Source organism: Zygotorulaspora mrakii, chromosome 3 (assembly GCF_013402915.1).
Source record: "Zygotorulaspora mrakii chromosome 3, complete sequence".
In the NCBI taxonomy this organism is placed as follows: domain Eukaryota; kingdom Fungi; phylum Ascomycota; class Saccharomycetes; order Saccharomycetales; family Saccharomycetaceae; genus Zygotorulaspora; species Zygotorulaspora mrakii.
This window is the reverse complement of record NC_050721.1, coordinates 790,990-803,952: the sequence shown is the minus strand read 5'-3', so window position 1 is coordinate 803,952 and position 12,963 is coordinate 790,990. Positions and strand designations below refer to the sequence as shown.

The 12,963-nt window shown below is 39.6% G+C and overlaps 6 protein-coding genes and 1 non-coding gene across 7 annotated transcripts; 2 read left to right on the top strand and 5 right to left on the bottom strand.

Moving 5' to 3' along the window:
* Positions 1 to 48: 48 nt before the first annotated feature.
* Positions 49 to 1,353, bottom strand: RPT5 (proteasome regulatory particle base subunit RPT5; the record flags this gene model as incomplete). Its single annotated transcript, XM_037287890.1, has 1 exon — positions 49 to 1,353. The coding sequence occupies one exon, from the start codon at positions 1,351 to 1,353 to the stop codon at positions 49 to 51; it is 1,305 nt and encodes a 434-aa protein (XP_037143785.1).
* Positions 1,354 to 1,825: 472 nt separating this feature from the next.
* Positions 1,826 to 2,092, bottom strand: SEM1 (proteasome regulatory particle lid subunit SEM1; the record flags this gene model as incomplete). The annotated part of the gene is made up of 1 exon (XM_037287889.1): positions 1,826 to 2,092. One exon carries the CDS (start codon positions 2,090 to 2,092, stop codon positions 1,826 to 1,828), a length of 267 nt encoding a protein of 88 aa, XP_037143784.1.
* Positions 2,093 to 2,476: 384 nt separating this feature from the next.
* RPO31 (DNA-directed RNA polymerase III core subunit RPO31) lies at positions 2,477 to 6,868 on the top strand (the record flags this gene model as incomplete). Its single annotated transcript, XM_037287888.1, has 1 exon — positions 2,477 to 6,868. The coding sequence occupies one exon, from the start codon at positions 2,477 to 2,479 to the stop codon at positions 6,866 to 6,868; it is 4,392 nt and encodes a 1,463-aa protein (XP_037143783.1).
* A 122-nt stretch (positions 6,869 to 6,990) lies between these two features.
* On the bottom strand, positions 6,991 to 7,063 carry HG535_0Ctrna8K. Its single transcript has one exon. It is a non-coding gene; the product is annotated as a tRNA-Lys (tRNA).
* Positions 7,064 to 8,508: 1,445 nt separating this feature from the next.
* On the bottom strand, positions 8,509 to 9,795 carry ESC2 (Esc2p; the record flags this gene model as incomplete). The annotated part of the gene is made up of 1 exon (XM_037287887.1): positions 8,509 to 9,795. The coding sequence occupies one exon, from the start codon at positions 9,793 to 9,795 to the stop codon at positions 8,509 to 8,511; it is 1,287 nt and encodes a 428-aa protein (XP_037143782.1).
* A 174-nt stretch (positions 9,796 to 9,969) lies between these two features.
* Positions 9,970 to 11,451, bottom strand: APE4 (aspartyl aminopeptidase; the record flags this gene model as incomplete). The annotated part of the gene is made up of 1 exon (XM_037287886.1): positions 9,970 to 11,451. One exon carries the CDS (start codon positions 11,449 to 11,451, stop codon positions 9,970 to 9,972), a length of 1,482 nt encoding a protein of 493 aa, XP_037143781.1.
* A 273-nt stretch (positions 11,452 to 11,724) lies between these two features.
* HG535_0C04060 (putative cystathionine beta-lyase) lies at positions 11,725 to 12,864 on the top strand (the record flags this gene model as incomplete). Its single annotated transcript, XM_037287885.1, has 1 exon — positions 11,725 to 12,864. The coding sequence occupies one exon, from the start codon at positions 11,725 to 11,727 to the stop codon at positions 12,862 to 12,864; it is 1,140 nt and encodes a 379-aa protein (XP_037143780.1).
* Positions 12,865 to 12,963: the final 99 nt, after the last annotated feature.

Sequence of the window (12,963 nt, the reverse complement as noted above, 5' to 3'; positions counted from 1 at the left end):
CTAAATCTTTCTTTCACTATTTATTTGCTTAGTTTTCCTTCTTTCTTTTCATGCGTAAAATGAAACAGACTTCGATTTCCTAGCTTGCACTTCACCAATCGCATCAACGAAATCTTCATGTTTCACTGAGTCCTGTCCATTCCTCAATGCAATCATACCAGCCTCTACTGAGACGGCCTTCAACTGTGCACCATTAAATTCATCAGTCGACCTTGCCAATTCTTGCCAATTTATATCATCGGCAGTGGTCATCTTCCTCGAATGGATTTGTAAAATTTGTGCCCTCGCATCTTCTGTTGGTAAAGGAAATTCAATTTTTCTATCTAATCTACCAGATCTCAGTAGGGCTGGATCAAGCACGTCCACTCTATTCGTTGCTGCTAATACTTTGACACGATCGTCTGAGCCAAATCCGTCCAATTGATTTAGCAGTTCCAACATTGTTCTCTGCACTTCTCTATCACCAGATTTTTCAGAATCAAATCTTTTTGTACCAATTGCATCCAACTCATCAATGAAAATGATTGTTGGTGCTTTTTCTTTAGCCAGTTCAAAAGCGTCACGAACTAATTTTGCACCTTCACCAATAAACATCTGGACAAGCTGTGGTGCGGCAAGTTTTAAAAATGTCGCATTAGTTTGAGCTGCACAAGCACGAGCCAGCAGAGTTTTACCTGTACCAGGAGGGCCATACATCAAAGCACCCTTTGGAGCTCTGATACCCATCTCTTTGAATTTATCAGCACGTTTCATGGGCAAAACAATTGCTTCTACCAATTCTTCGATCTGTTTGTCTAATCCACCGACATCAGAATACGTCTCTGTGGGTTTCTCATCAACTTCCATCGCTTTCACACGAGAATCGAATTCGGATGGTAAAGTCTCCAGGATCAAATACGAGTCCTTATTAACGCCGACAAGATCATTTGGCTTCAAAGTTTCCGGATCTACCAGCCCAACCATTGGTAAAAAAACGGTTTGTCGGGAGGATGTCTTAACTACGGCTGCTTTTCCTTCCGCCGCGTTATCCAAGTTTAAATTACCATTCTGCGTCACAGCTTCGCTGTTTTCTTTATCCTGTAGCTCATCCATGTCCATAATTTCCACGACGTTGGCTACCAGGTACGGCAACTGCCTGTTATTCTTTATTTTTTCCTTGTTATCCTTGATTTTTTCCACCATCGTACTGTTCTCATGTGTTACCCTTTGAATTTCTGACCTGAAAATGCGTATCTCGTTGTCCAGCAGCTTGGCCCTTGTTGTCAACTCCTGCGTTGACAAGTTCAAAATCTCCTTCTCTAATTCCGCATCTCCTGGCAATTGCTGGGCGTCCAACTCTTCTAGCGTAGCCATATTTCCTCTAACGAGCCACGATTCCTACCGGTTCCTTGTGTAGATAGCTTCAATGCTCTTGAAAACCACTTATTCGTCACATTAAGTGTTGATTCCCTCATATTGAATGCAAGTTGACATCCTTTGCCACCGACACGGACAAACCGTTTCTTAGATAGTTACCGGGTAACCTACCTAATTTTGCCGCTAAGGCTACCTCAGCGGGAAATACCAAAAAGAATACTACGAGCAACAGCTTAATCTGAGCAAAGATTGAATACTTAAAGCTTGTTAAAGGTATATCTGATCATTATATTTATGACTGCGGTGTGGTAGGGTCAATGGGAGATACATAGCGGACCCAATTTACGTTTGTATGGGAAAAACTCCCAAGTCAGTCCACACTTATACAGAAAGGACGGGAGTTCATGGTCACAATTTGAATCGCTCATACACTATGACTACAAAGGGGCTGGAATAATTCGCCATGGTTTCATTGCTGGGTCCTGCTTTTCTCCAGTTCCGCCCTGAGCTCTTTCGTGAAGCCGTCGTCAACTTCCACGTCGTCCCAGTCTTCTTCCCAAAGATTCGTTTGGGCGCCTGCTGTTTCTCTCAGTGTTTCCTCCGATGGCCATGTATCAAGTGGAAAGTCCTCGAACTCGTCATCCTCCTCCAGGGTTTTTTGGCTTTGTTCTACGCCCGGCACGCTGGCCAGTGACTCCTTTTTTATCTCCATTGCAGCATTTGCTCCCCCGTTCATGTTCTTTCTATTCCTATGCTATTGCACAATTGCGGTAAGGGCCAGTATTATATTTATCCATCTTTATTAGTACTTTTGCCTTAATACTTCCAAAAGTAGCACTGTTTAGTTCCGCCACCGAAGGAACATTGATTTTGGGTACTCGTACATTATGAGATAGTATCACGATATACGGTTTTGACATTACCATCAGATCAGGTGAGAAGCACTATGCACCAAACGTACACTGCATGCTGACCGAACGCAGAGGCCATCAGTACCAAAAATTTGATCGCATCGATCGTGAAAAAGTTATTTTAGAACTCATCGGAGGCTTAAAAGAAGTGTACGTGATTGAGGGTGGGCATATACCTAGTGCAGAGCATTCGAAAAGGAGTGGAAACGATGAGAGAGGTAGTGGTCAGTACTACGCCCAAAAAGATCAGTGGTCTGGAGTTCAGTGCGTTGAGTGCAGCAGATATCGTTGCCCAGTCTGAAGTAGAGATTTCGACCCGTGATCTATTTGACCTTGAGAATGGTCGTGCGCCCAAAAAAGGTGGTGCTTTGGACCCCAGGATGGGTGTTTCTTCGTCAAGTCTCACTTGTGAGACCTGTCAAGGTAATTTGGCAAGCTGTAACGGTCATTTTGGTCACATTAAATTGGCGTTGCCAGTTTTCCACGTTGGTTTTTTCAAGTCGACAATCCAAATATTACAGGGTGTTTGCAAGAGCTGCTCTGCAATTTTGTTGAGCGATGAAGATAGAAGAAATTTCTTGAGTGAATTACGTCGTCCAGGAGCTGATAACCTGAGACGTATGGGGACCTTAAAAAGAATACTCGACCAGTGCAAGAAACAGAGACGATGCCTCAAATGTGGGGCTTTAAATGGTGTTGTGAAAAAAGCAGCGGCGGGTTCTGGCTCTGCTTCTTTGAAAATTATTCATGATACTTTTCGCTGGGTGGGTAAAAAAAGCGTTCCAGAGAAGGATAAATGGGTTGGTGATTGGCAAGAAGTCTTATCTCATAATCCGGAGTTAGAGCGCTACGTTAAACGATGTATGGACGATTTGAACCCTCTTAAGGTTCTGAATTTATTCAAACAGATTGCTCCGGAAGATTGTGAGTTGCTGGGTATAGATTCTTCAATCAAGTCTGGTAGACCGGAGACTTACATTTGGAGATATTTACCAGCGCCACCAGTTTGTATAAGACCTTCTGTTATGATGCAGGATTCTCCTGCTTCGAATGAAGACGATTTAACTGTTAAACTTACAGAAATTGTGTGGACATCATCATTAATCAAAACAGGTTTAGAGAAGGGTATATCAATCAATAATATGATGGAGCATTGGGATTACTTGCAACTATCCGTCGCTATGTACATTAATTCAGATTCCGTCAATCCGGCAATGTTACCGGGAGCATCCAATGGTGGCAGTAAAGTTAAGCCAATAAGAGGATTTTGTCAAAGATTAAAGGGTAAGCAAGGTAGATTTAGGGGTAATCTATCTGGTAAACGTGTAGATTTCTCAGGTAGAACCGTTATCTCACCGGATCCAAATTTATCGATAGATGAAGTTGCAGTTCCAGATCGTGTAGCAAAAGTCTTGACCTTCCCTGAAAGAGTCACTCGTTATAATAGATCAAAGCTGCAGCAACTGATCATTAATGGACCAAATGAACATCCAGGTGCGAATTACCTATTGAAAAAAGATGAAGACGCTAGAAGAAACCTTCGTTACGGTGACCGTGTCAAATTGGCAAAATACTTAAAAATTGGTGACGTAGTTGAAAGACACTTGGAAGATGGTGATGTTGTGTTATTCAATCGTCAACCGTCCTTGCATAGATTATCAATTTTATCACATTATGCTAAGATTCGTCCTTGGAGAACTTTTAGGTTAAATGAATGTGTTTGTACACCCTATAATGCAGATTTTGATGGTGATGAAATGAATCTGCATGTCCCACAAACCGAAGAAGCAAGGGCTGAAGCTATCAATCTGATGGGAGTCAAGAATAATTTGTTGACTCCAAAGTCCGGCGAACCAATTATTGCTGCAACTCAGGATTTCATCACTGGTTCATATTTAATTTCACATAAGGATTCATTTTTTGACAGAGGCACATTAACTCAACTACTCTCCATGATGTCAGATGGTAATATGCAGTTTGATGTTCCACCACCTGCAATCATGAAGCCGTATTATCTCTGGACTGGGAAACAAGTGTTCTCTTTGTTAATCAAACCAAATAAGCAGTCGCCTGTCGTCATTAATCTAGATGCAAAAAACAAAGTCTTTATCCCTCCAAAGGATAAATCATTGCCTAGTGAAATGTCTCAAAATGATGGGTTTGTACTTATAAGAGGTTCAGAAATCTTGAGTGGTGTTATGGATAAGTCTGTTTTAGGTGATGGAAAAAAACATTCCGTCTTCTATACAATATTAAGAGACTATGGCCCTCAAGAAGCTGCAAATGCAATGAATAGAATGGCTAAACTTTGTGCCAGGTATCTGGGTAATAGAGGTTTCTCTATCGGTATTAGTGATGTTACACCGGCAGATGAATTGAAGCAAAAAAAGGAAGATATGGTTGAGACTGCATACGCAAACTGTGACGAATTGATTGACTCCTACAATAAAGGAAAGTTAGAAACTCAACCGGGTTGTAATGAGGAGCAAACTTTGGAGGCCAAAATAGGTGGTCTTCTATCAAAGGTCAGAGAAGAAGTTGGTGATGTTTGCATTAATGAGTTAGACAATCTGAATGCTCCGCTGATTATGGCTACGTGTGGCTCTAAAGGTTCCACGCTTAATGTTTCCCAAATGGTTGCTGTTGTCGGGCAACAAATTATTTCAGGTAATCGTGTTCCTGATGGATTTCAGGATCGTTCATTGCCTCATTTCCCAAAAAACTCCAAAACTCCTCAGTCCAAAGGTTTTGTGAGAAACTCCTTCTTTTCCGGTTTGTCCCCACCAGAATTTTTATTTCATGCCATCTCTGGTCGTGAGGGTTTAGTTGATACTGCAGTCAAGACCGCTGAAACGGGTTATATGTCGCGTAGATTAATGAAATCTTTAGAGGATTTATCATGTCAGTACGATAATACTGTTCGTACTTCTTCAAATGGTATCGTTCAATTCACGTACGGTGGTGACGGCTTAGATCCTATGGAAATGGAAGGCAATGCTCAACCGGTAAACTTTAATAAGACTTGGGACCATGCAACAAATATTACATTTAACAATACAGACCGAGGGTTACTTCCTTATCAAATTATAGAAAATACTAATAGAATATTAGCACCGCTTGAAAACAAATTGGTAAGATACGATAATGTTGGAATGTTGGTTTCCAAAAAAGATGAAGGATTGGAAGAATACATTGATCAAAATGATGCAGAGAGAAATTTTTATCACTCCTTGAAAACATACATTACTGCAAAAGCTCATGCGCTTGCAGCAGTTAGAAAAGTGAGGGGACTGAAAGCTTTGCTTGATGAACCCGGTGCAGAATTTGATAGTGTGGATTTAGATGAAGGTGCGCCTATTGAAGTTAGATACTCGGTCGATCAACTATGTAAGATAACAAATGCAGCTCTTAAGGAATTCTTAAGAATTGCGTTATTAAAGTACCTCAGGGCAAGAGTAGAACCAGGTACTGCGGTAGGAGCTATTGGTGCACAATCCATTGGTGAGCCCGGTACACAGATGACGTTAAAAACTTTCCATTTTGCTGGTGTCGCGTCTATGAATGTTACGCTTGGTGTTCCTCGTATCAAGGAAATTATCAATGCATCGAAAGTCATCTCAACACCAATTATCAACGCAGTTCTTGTTAATGATAACGATGAAAGAGCTGCAAGAGTGGTTAAGGGAAGAATCGAGAAGACGTTATTGTCAGATGTTGCATTTTACATTCAGGATGTCTACAATGATAATCTCTCCTTCTTACAGGTACGAATTGATTTAACAACAATTGAAAAATTACAATTAGAACTTACAATAGAAGAAATTGCAGTAGCAATCACAAAGGCTCCAAAACTAAAGATCCTTTCATCGGATGTCAGCATTTTGGGCAAAGATAAGATTGCTATTAATGTCTTTCCAGAGGGATATAAGGCCAAATCTATCTCGACGTCTGCCAAGGAGCCAACAGAGAACGATGTTTTTTACAGAATGCAACAGCTGCGTCGGTCTCTTCCCGATATCGTTGTGAAAGGTCTACCAGACATTTCAAGAGCTGTCATCAACGTTCGTGATGATTCTAAAAGAGAACTTTTAGTAGAAGGTTATGGCTTGAGGGAAGTCATGTCGACTGATGGTGTCATTGGTACCAAAACTGTCACAAATCATGTGCTCGAAGTGTTCAGCGTTTTGGGTATTGAAGCTGCAAGAGCCAGTATTACTGGTGAGATCAATTATACAATGAGCAATCATGGTATGAGTGTTGATCCCCGTCATATCCAACTTTTGGGTGACGTCATGACATACAAAGGTGAAGTTTTGGGTATTACTAGGTTCGGATTAAGTAAAATGAGAGATTCCGTTCTGCAACTAGCCTCTTTTGAAAAGACAACGGACCACCTTTTCGATGCTGCCTTCTACATGAAAAAAGATGCAGTGGAGGGTGTCTCCGAATGTATCATTTTGGGTCAAACTATGTCAATTGGTACAGGTGCTTTTAAGATTGTTAAAGGAACGAACCTACTTGAAGATGACCTCAAACCAAAGCCAACGTTGTTCGACAAATTGGCAACTGAATCTGCAGGAACTGCTTTAAAAATTAATTAGCATTGGCACTTTTAGAAGTGTCCTATTTAAAAAATAAATATAATAAGTATAATGAAGTTATTAGGAGGAATCATAAGTCGCCTCCTTGCAGCGGGTAGCCAGAGTAAAATATTAAAAATTATAGCCCTGTAGGGGGCTCGAACCCCTAACCTTGTGATTAAGAGTCACACGCGCTACCGATTGCGCCAACAAGGCTGTTTAATTTACGACTGCTAGAAAGATTTCTTCAGTCTTTATACATATGCTTGGACGTCTATCTGACGCATCGTACTATCGTTCCGGTCTAGAATCAACAGGCAACTTATTCTAAGAGTAAGTCAACTTCTTTTTGGAAAGGAAGTTTTCCTTGAAATTGTCAATAGTAACTTGTTGAGACATTGATGATATTTGGAAAGAATGTTTTCTTCAGCTTTGTCGATAGTAACTTGGTTTGACATTGATGATGATACTGTGATATTCAATTATAGAGATATATAATTCCTTGGTTTTCTATATCATGAATTGAGATAAAACTAATTGAACTTGGATTAATATCTGGAAAATACGTCAGTATTTATACCTAATATTTCGCACCTATTGAACCATAAGAGAGGACGACGAGTGAAGAATTTTCATCGTCATCACACCATTTCTAGTCCCATAGAATCCACAGTACAACTACTATTTCGTGTTCATTCCATAGACTCCTTCGTAGTCAGACTCCTGAGTTGTAAACGTCTCGCGATAGAGTGTCATCCGATATCTTTCCAGTATCGATTGACATTCTGTTAGGGCTTCGTCTGACTTCGATTATTTTGTTTTACGGACCAATTGTCTTATTTCTGATGCTTATAAGTCATCTCTTTAATATATCTTACAATATCGATTTATATTTCAACAGATGATAGTATTATGATGCTCAATTATAGAGATCTATAAGTTCTTGATTTCCTATATCATAAATTGAAATAAAACTAATTGAATGTAGATTAATATCCGAAAAAAATGTCAGTATTTATGCCTGACATTCTGCATCTATTGAGTCATAAGTGAGAGCGATGAGTGAAAAATTCATACTGTCATCAACTCATAATTCCGGCAGGCACTATACCACATTTCCAATCTCATATAATCTTTAGGACATTTGCTCCTTCTTATCTCATGTCGTAAGCTCTCTCGTTGTCAGATTCCTCAAGTATAGGGTTAGTGAGCAGTCGACGTAATCATAGGTCCCGATGAGTGGTTTCAGGACTTAATATGGTCTATATCACTCGATTGTTTCTATATATTTAGAAGAGACTGTTTTTCAAAAAGTTCACACTGTGATCCCATATCCTTCTCATTTTTAAAATTCACTTTTATGTTTTTGGGTTATGAGAAATTTGAACAGTTTGAATCATCTTTCTCTCGGATATAAATCAGCAGTAATTCCTACAAGTAAGCATTCCTTCTACGTTAAAAGGAGAGCAACAAGGGTCGTATCAAGGCATATCATGTCTACTTGCTGCTTTTAATCAATATTATTGATGGCGTGATGAATTCCAGAACTATGATGACGACCACCTCCATAGGTATATGGGTAATTTAACATTACAACAATGCGAAAAGAAGCATTCTTTTTATTTCCTACAAAGTGTTCGCATCTCTTTGTGACCGCTAGATCAGATAACCACTACTTCTATCATATCTTCATCTTCCAAATCTTGCTGTCCAACAGTTTGTGACTGATCAAGCTCTTCATGATCGAACACTAATTTAATTACAGCGTTTTCGGGTACATCTTTATGTTCTTTATAATATTCTACAATTTTGCAGATATAAGTGGATGTTCTGACATTAACGTATAGTTTCTTATTGTCATCTCCCACTAATGCAACCTTAATCAACTCATCATGATCATCACTATCTAAATTTATGCACTCAACTTCAATGTCTTGGTTGGAAAATAAATGGGAGTTTTTGATATCCTCAGAATTCTTCAGCTCCCTTTCAAACTCGTCAATATCGCCTGTAAGCTGATCTTTAAAATTACTAGTGCTAATTTCATGATTGTTTTTTCTGCGAAGAGCTTCTTTCGCCGCTTCAGCTTCCTCCTTCAACAGTTGAATTCTAATGTCCTCTTCAAATTTTGATTCGTATTCCTTTGGTACCATAAGGATATCTATATTTGATATTTCATCCTTTACCGTTTGAGCAACGCCCAATGAGTTACATGTCATGAACTTCAGTAACTTTGCATTATTCCAGTATAAAGATACATTTTCTGCTGCGTAAATATTTCTCATTACATCTGGTATTTCAAACTTCTTTACAAGTCTCTCCAAAACTGTGGGTAAAATGCTTGAAAGCTCATACTTACCCAGAACTTTAACTTGTACCGTTTTGTTTATTGTACCATCCAATTTCGACAAAAATCGTATATTGTAAATTCTTTTCAACTGTTCAGAGTTGATTTTTCTGGTTTCAAATGATCGAGCTGTAGTTTCCTTCGCTATCTCATTGAAAAACTCTTCATTCTCATCAGGTTCTAGGAGGCTTGCCACGGTACTTGATGACTTTTGACGCTTCGGTCTTGGTTCTGGTGATTGAGAGTTTTCAGATCTGTAACTCTTGTCCGAATCACTATCTGAACGAAATTGTCTGCCTCTGGGACCTCTACGTCGACTTTGCCGTTTTCTGGGTGATATTGTAGCTGTTTTGATATCCTGCGGTGGGTCCACTATCTGAATATTACTCTCACATAAGCTCTCCTCGTCTGAGGTGGATGACTTTTCATTATCTGATTCAGCCCGTTCAGGCTTTGATACTTGCCCCACCCTGTTTTCTGATATTTCGCGTATTTTCACTGGAGATTTAGATTCAATATAAACGGTGTCTTGTAAGTAGATATCATCTTCGATAGTAGCTGCACTAATGAAAAAATCATCTTCCCCCTCCTCCGAATCCATCAATAATGGATTTCAAGCAGTGAGCTATCCTTGTTTACCTCTTCGCCTTGTGCTTCAAATTTCAGTTTCTAATTCATATTCGACTTGATGCGCTTTCCAAATACGTGACTGGCATTTTGCAGTCCACGTTATAGCTACAAAACTCGATAAAAAAATAATAACAATATATTTACATTAAACATTTATCTTCTCGGATAGAACGCTATACTGTTTCAAGAATTCTTTAAATAGATCGATTTGATATTTTAAATCGGCAGAACCACCCGTTTCTCTAATTGAATGCATACTGAGAATTGGATTTCCGATATCTAGAGTCCTTATACCTGTTTTTGATGCGAGAATGGGGCCTATCGTCGAGCCACAGGGTGAATTATTAGCGGCTACGAATAATTGTAGAGGAACATTGGCACTATCAGCTACTTTTTTTAACAAAACCAAGCCAGGAGAATTTGTCATATAGCGCTGATTGGCGTTTATCTTTATAACCGGTCCTGCGCCAATGACTGGCTTGTGTTGGGACTCGTGTTTACCTGCATAATTTGGATGCACAGCATGAGCAACGTCAGAGGATAGAAAGAATGATTTCGCATAAGTTTCGAGAAGAAAATTTTTACCTTTCAATTTATCATCTGTAGTCGTGTATGAGACCGCGGAGCTTAATCTTTCAATGATGTTGGGCAAAAAATTGGAGTCGGCACCTTGAGCAGACGATGATCCAACTTCCTCGTGATCAAAGCATGCCAATAACCTAATACCAGTCTCAGCAGCAAGACTTTCATCACTTGATAATAATAACCCATGGAGACCGGTGAAACAGGATGTCAAATTATCAAGTCTTCCTGAAAATACAAATTCGTCACGAACTCCACCCAAGGTAGAAGCAGCAAAATCGTACAAAATCAGTTCGAAATCCTCAATCTCAGAAACGGATTTCAAATCTAGTTTTTGAGCAATGAGATCCAGAAAGTCTTCATTATGTCTTTGCACTATAGATTTCAATGAAGAGAATGGCTCATCATCTACAGCTTTTTTTTTGTCAGACAAATCAAGGTCTGCCATCCCAGAAACTGGTAGCAATTGAGTTTCTTTGTTGAACTCAAATTTTTGATTGACTTCCCTGTCCAAATGAATGGCTAAAGTGGGAATCTTCAATAAGGGCCTTTTTAAATCAACGAGTTTTGCTTCAGATCCTCCATCTGCAGTTTTCACAAACACTCTCCCTGCAACAGATAGATCTGAATCGAACCACGAATGCCAGATACCTCCGCCGTAACATTCTACACCTACCTGAGAATACTTTTCATTTGTTCTTTTTGATATTGGTTTGACTCTCAATGTTGGTGAGTCAGTATGGCCACCAATGATGGCAATTGGATTCCCTGGTGAAAACTTTCCACCTACGCTGAAGGCAATAATTGATGAGTTATTTCTTGTGACGAAATATTTGCCATCAGCATGAAGGGATCTTGCCCATGTCTTCGACTCTTGTAGCTCCTTGAAACCATTCTCAAGTAATTGCCTTTTCATAACATGTACAGTATGATATGGAGAATGTGCCTCATTTAAAAACTTTACGAACTCCTGCGGGAAGTCGATGGCTGATGAACTGGCAATTGGTTCCATGGTTGAAATTTTTCTCAGTAGAAGTCTAGCCATATAAACCACTTTTATAGCAAGTATTGACTATTACTAATAGCGGCTACTTTTATGTCGACGTCAATAACTCTGGTGTCCTCTTGTGAAATATCTTGTGGCACTGACGAATGGATTTCCTTCGCCTGTTCGTGTTGTAGAGATAAGGATCGTATTTGAAAATATCACGGCGTGAAACTAATGTGCGAACATGCGTGAATAGGAGTAAAATCAGTTATTATACAGAAGCAGTTGTGGTATCACTAGCTGAATCATCGCCATAATACAGGTTTTGTGATGGTGGAATTGGCTACAGTTTTAATCCATGGGGATGACAAAGATAATAGAGTCACTGATGTGGCGCCACCTATTAATGTCAGTACCACTTTTCGTTACGACGATAATGACTTAATTCCATGGAACGAACGTGAAAGTTTTGATTTTCTGGACAAGACACCTGTGTACTCGAGGTTAGCCCATCCTAACAGTACAAGACTTGAAAGCGTTTTCTCTGAGATCTTGACGGGACACGCTGTTGTGTACTCATCAGGATTAGCGGCATTTTTCGCTGCAATGGTTCATTACAATCCTAAGAGAGTATTCTTATCTCAGTGCTATCATGGTTGCCGTTCTATTGTCAAGATTCTATCGAGGAATTATGGAGTGGAATCGTATTCGCTAGAAGATATTGATGCAAGAGCTTGTAGAGGAGATATTGTTCACTTGGAGTCACCAATGAATCCATTTGGAACCTCCCTTGACATAAAAAAGTTTGTAGAGAGCGCACACTCAAGGGGTGCTTTGGTCATCATAGATTCTACATTTGCACCTCCTCCCTTACAAGATGCCTGGGAATTTGGTCCGGATGTTGTCATGCATTCCGCTACCAAATACTTTGGAGGACATTCAGACCTTTTAAGTGGTGTTTTAGTGGTTAAGGATGATCAAATCGCGAAGCAATTGAGGGAAGATAGAATCTATCTGGGCACTAACATCCCAAATTTAGAAAGTTTTTTACTGTTAAGGTCCTTAAGAACCTATGAGATGAGAGTGATAAAACAATCCTCAAATGCTACTGAGATTGTTGCATATTTGTACAAGAATAAACACTTTTATGGAAAAGTCTTGAAAAATATCACTCATTCGTCTTTGCAAACTGAGGATTTTGTTAAAAGGCAATTGAAAGGTGGATTCTGCCCCGTATTTTCCATATCTCTCAATAGCAAGGAGCAGTGTCAGAAACTCCCACGTTTGCTAAAGTATTTCCACCACGCAACCTCTTTGGGAGGCATTGAATCTTTAGTGGAATGGAGAGCAATGACGGATCCACAGATCGATCAAACTCTGATCAGGGTCTCTATTGGTTGCGAGAACGCAAAAGATCTAATCAAAGATCTATCCGATGCTCTTCTAACACTACAGAAAGAATCCGAGTAGTTTCGTTCGGTCAGTATATACTTTTCATACACATAAACTCTTTTGGCTCTAAATATTTACATTTTTCACTTATTACCCTGTAATTTAACCGGTGGCCCA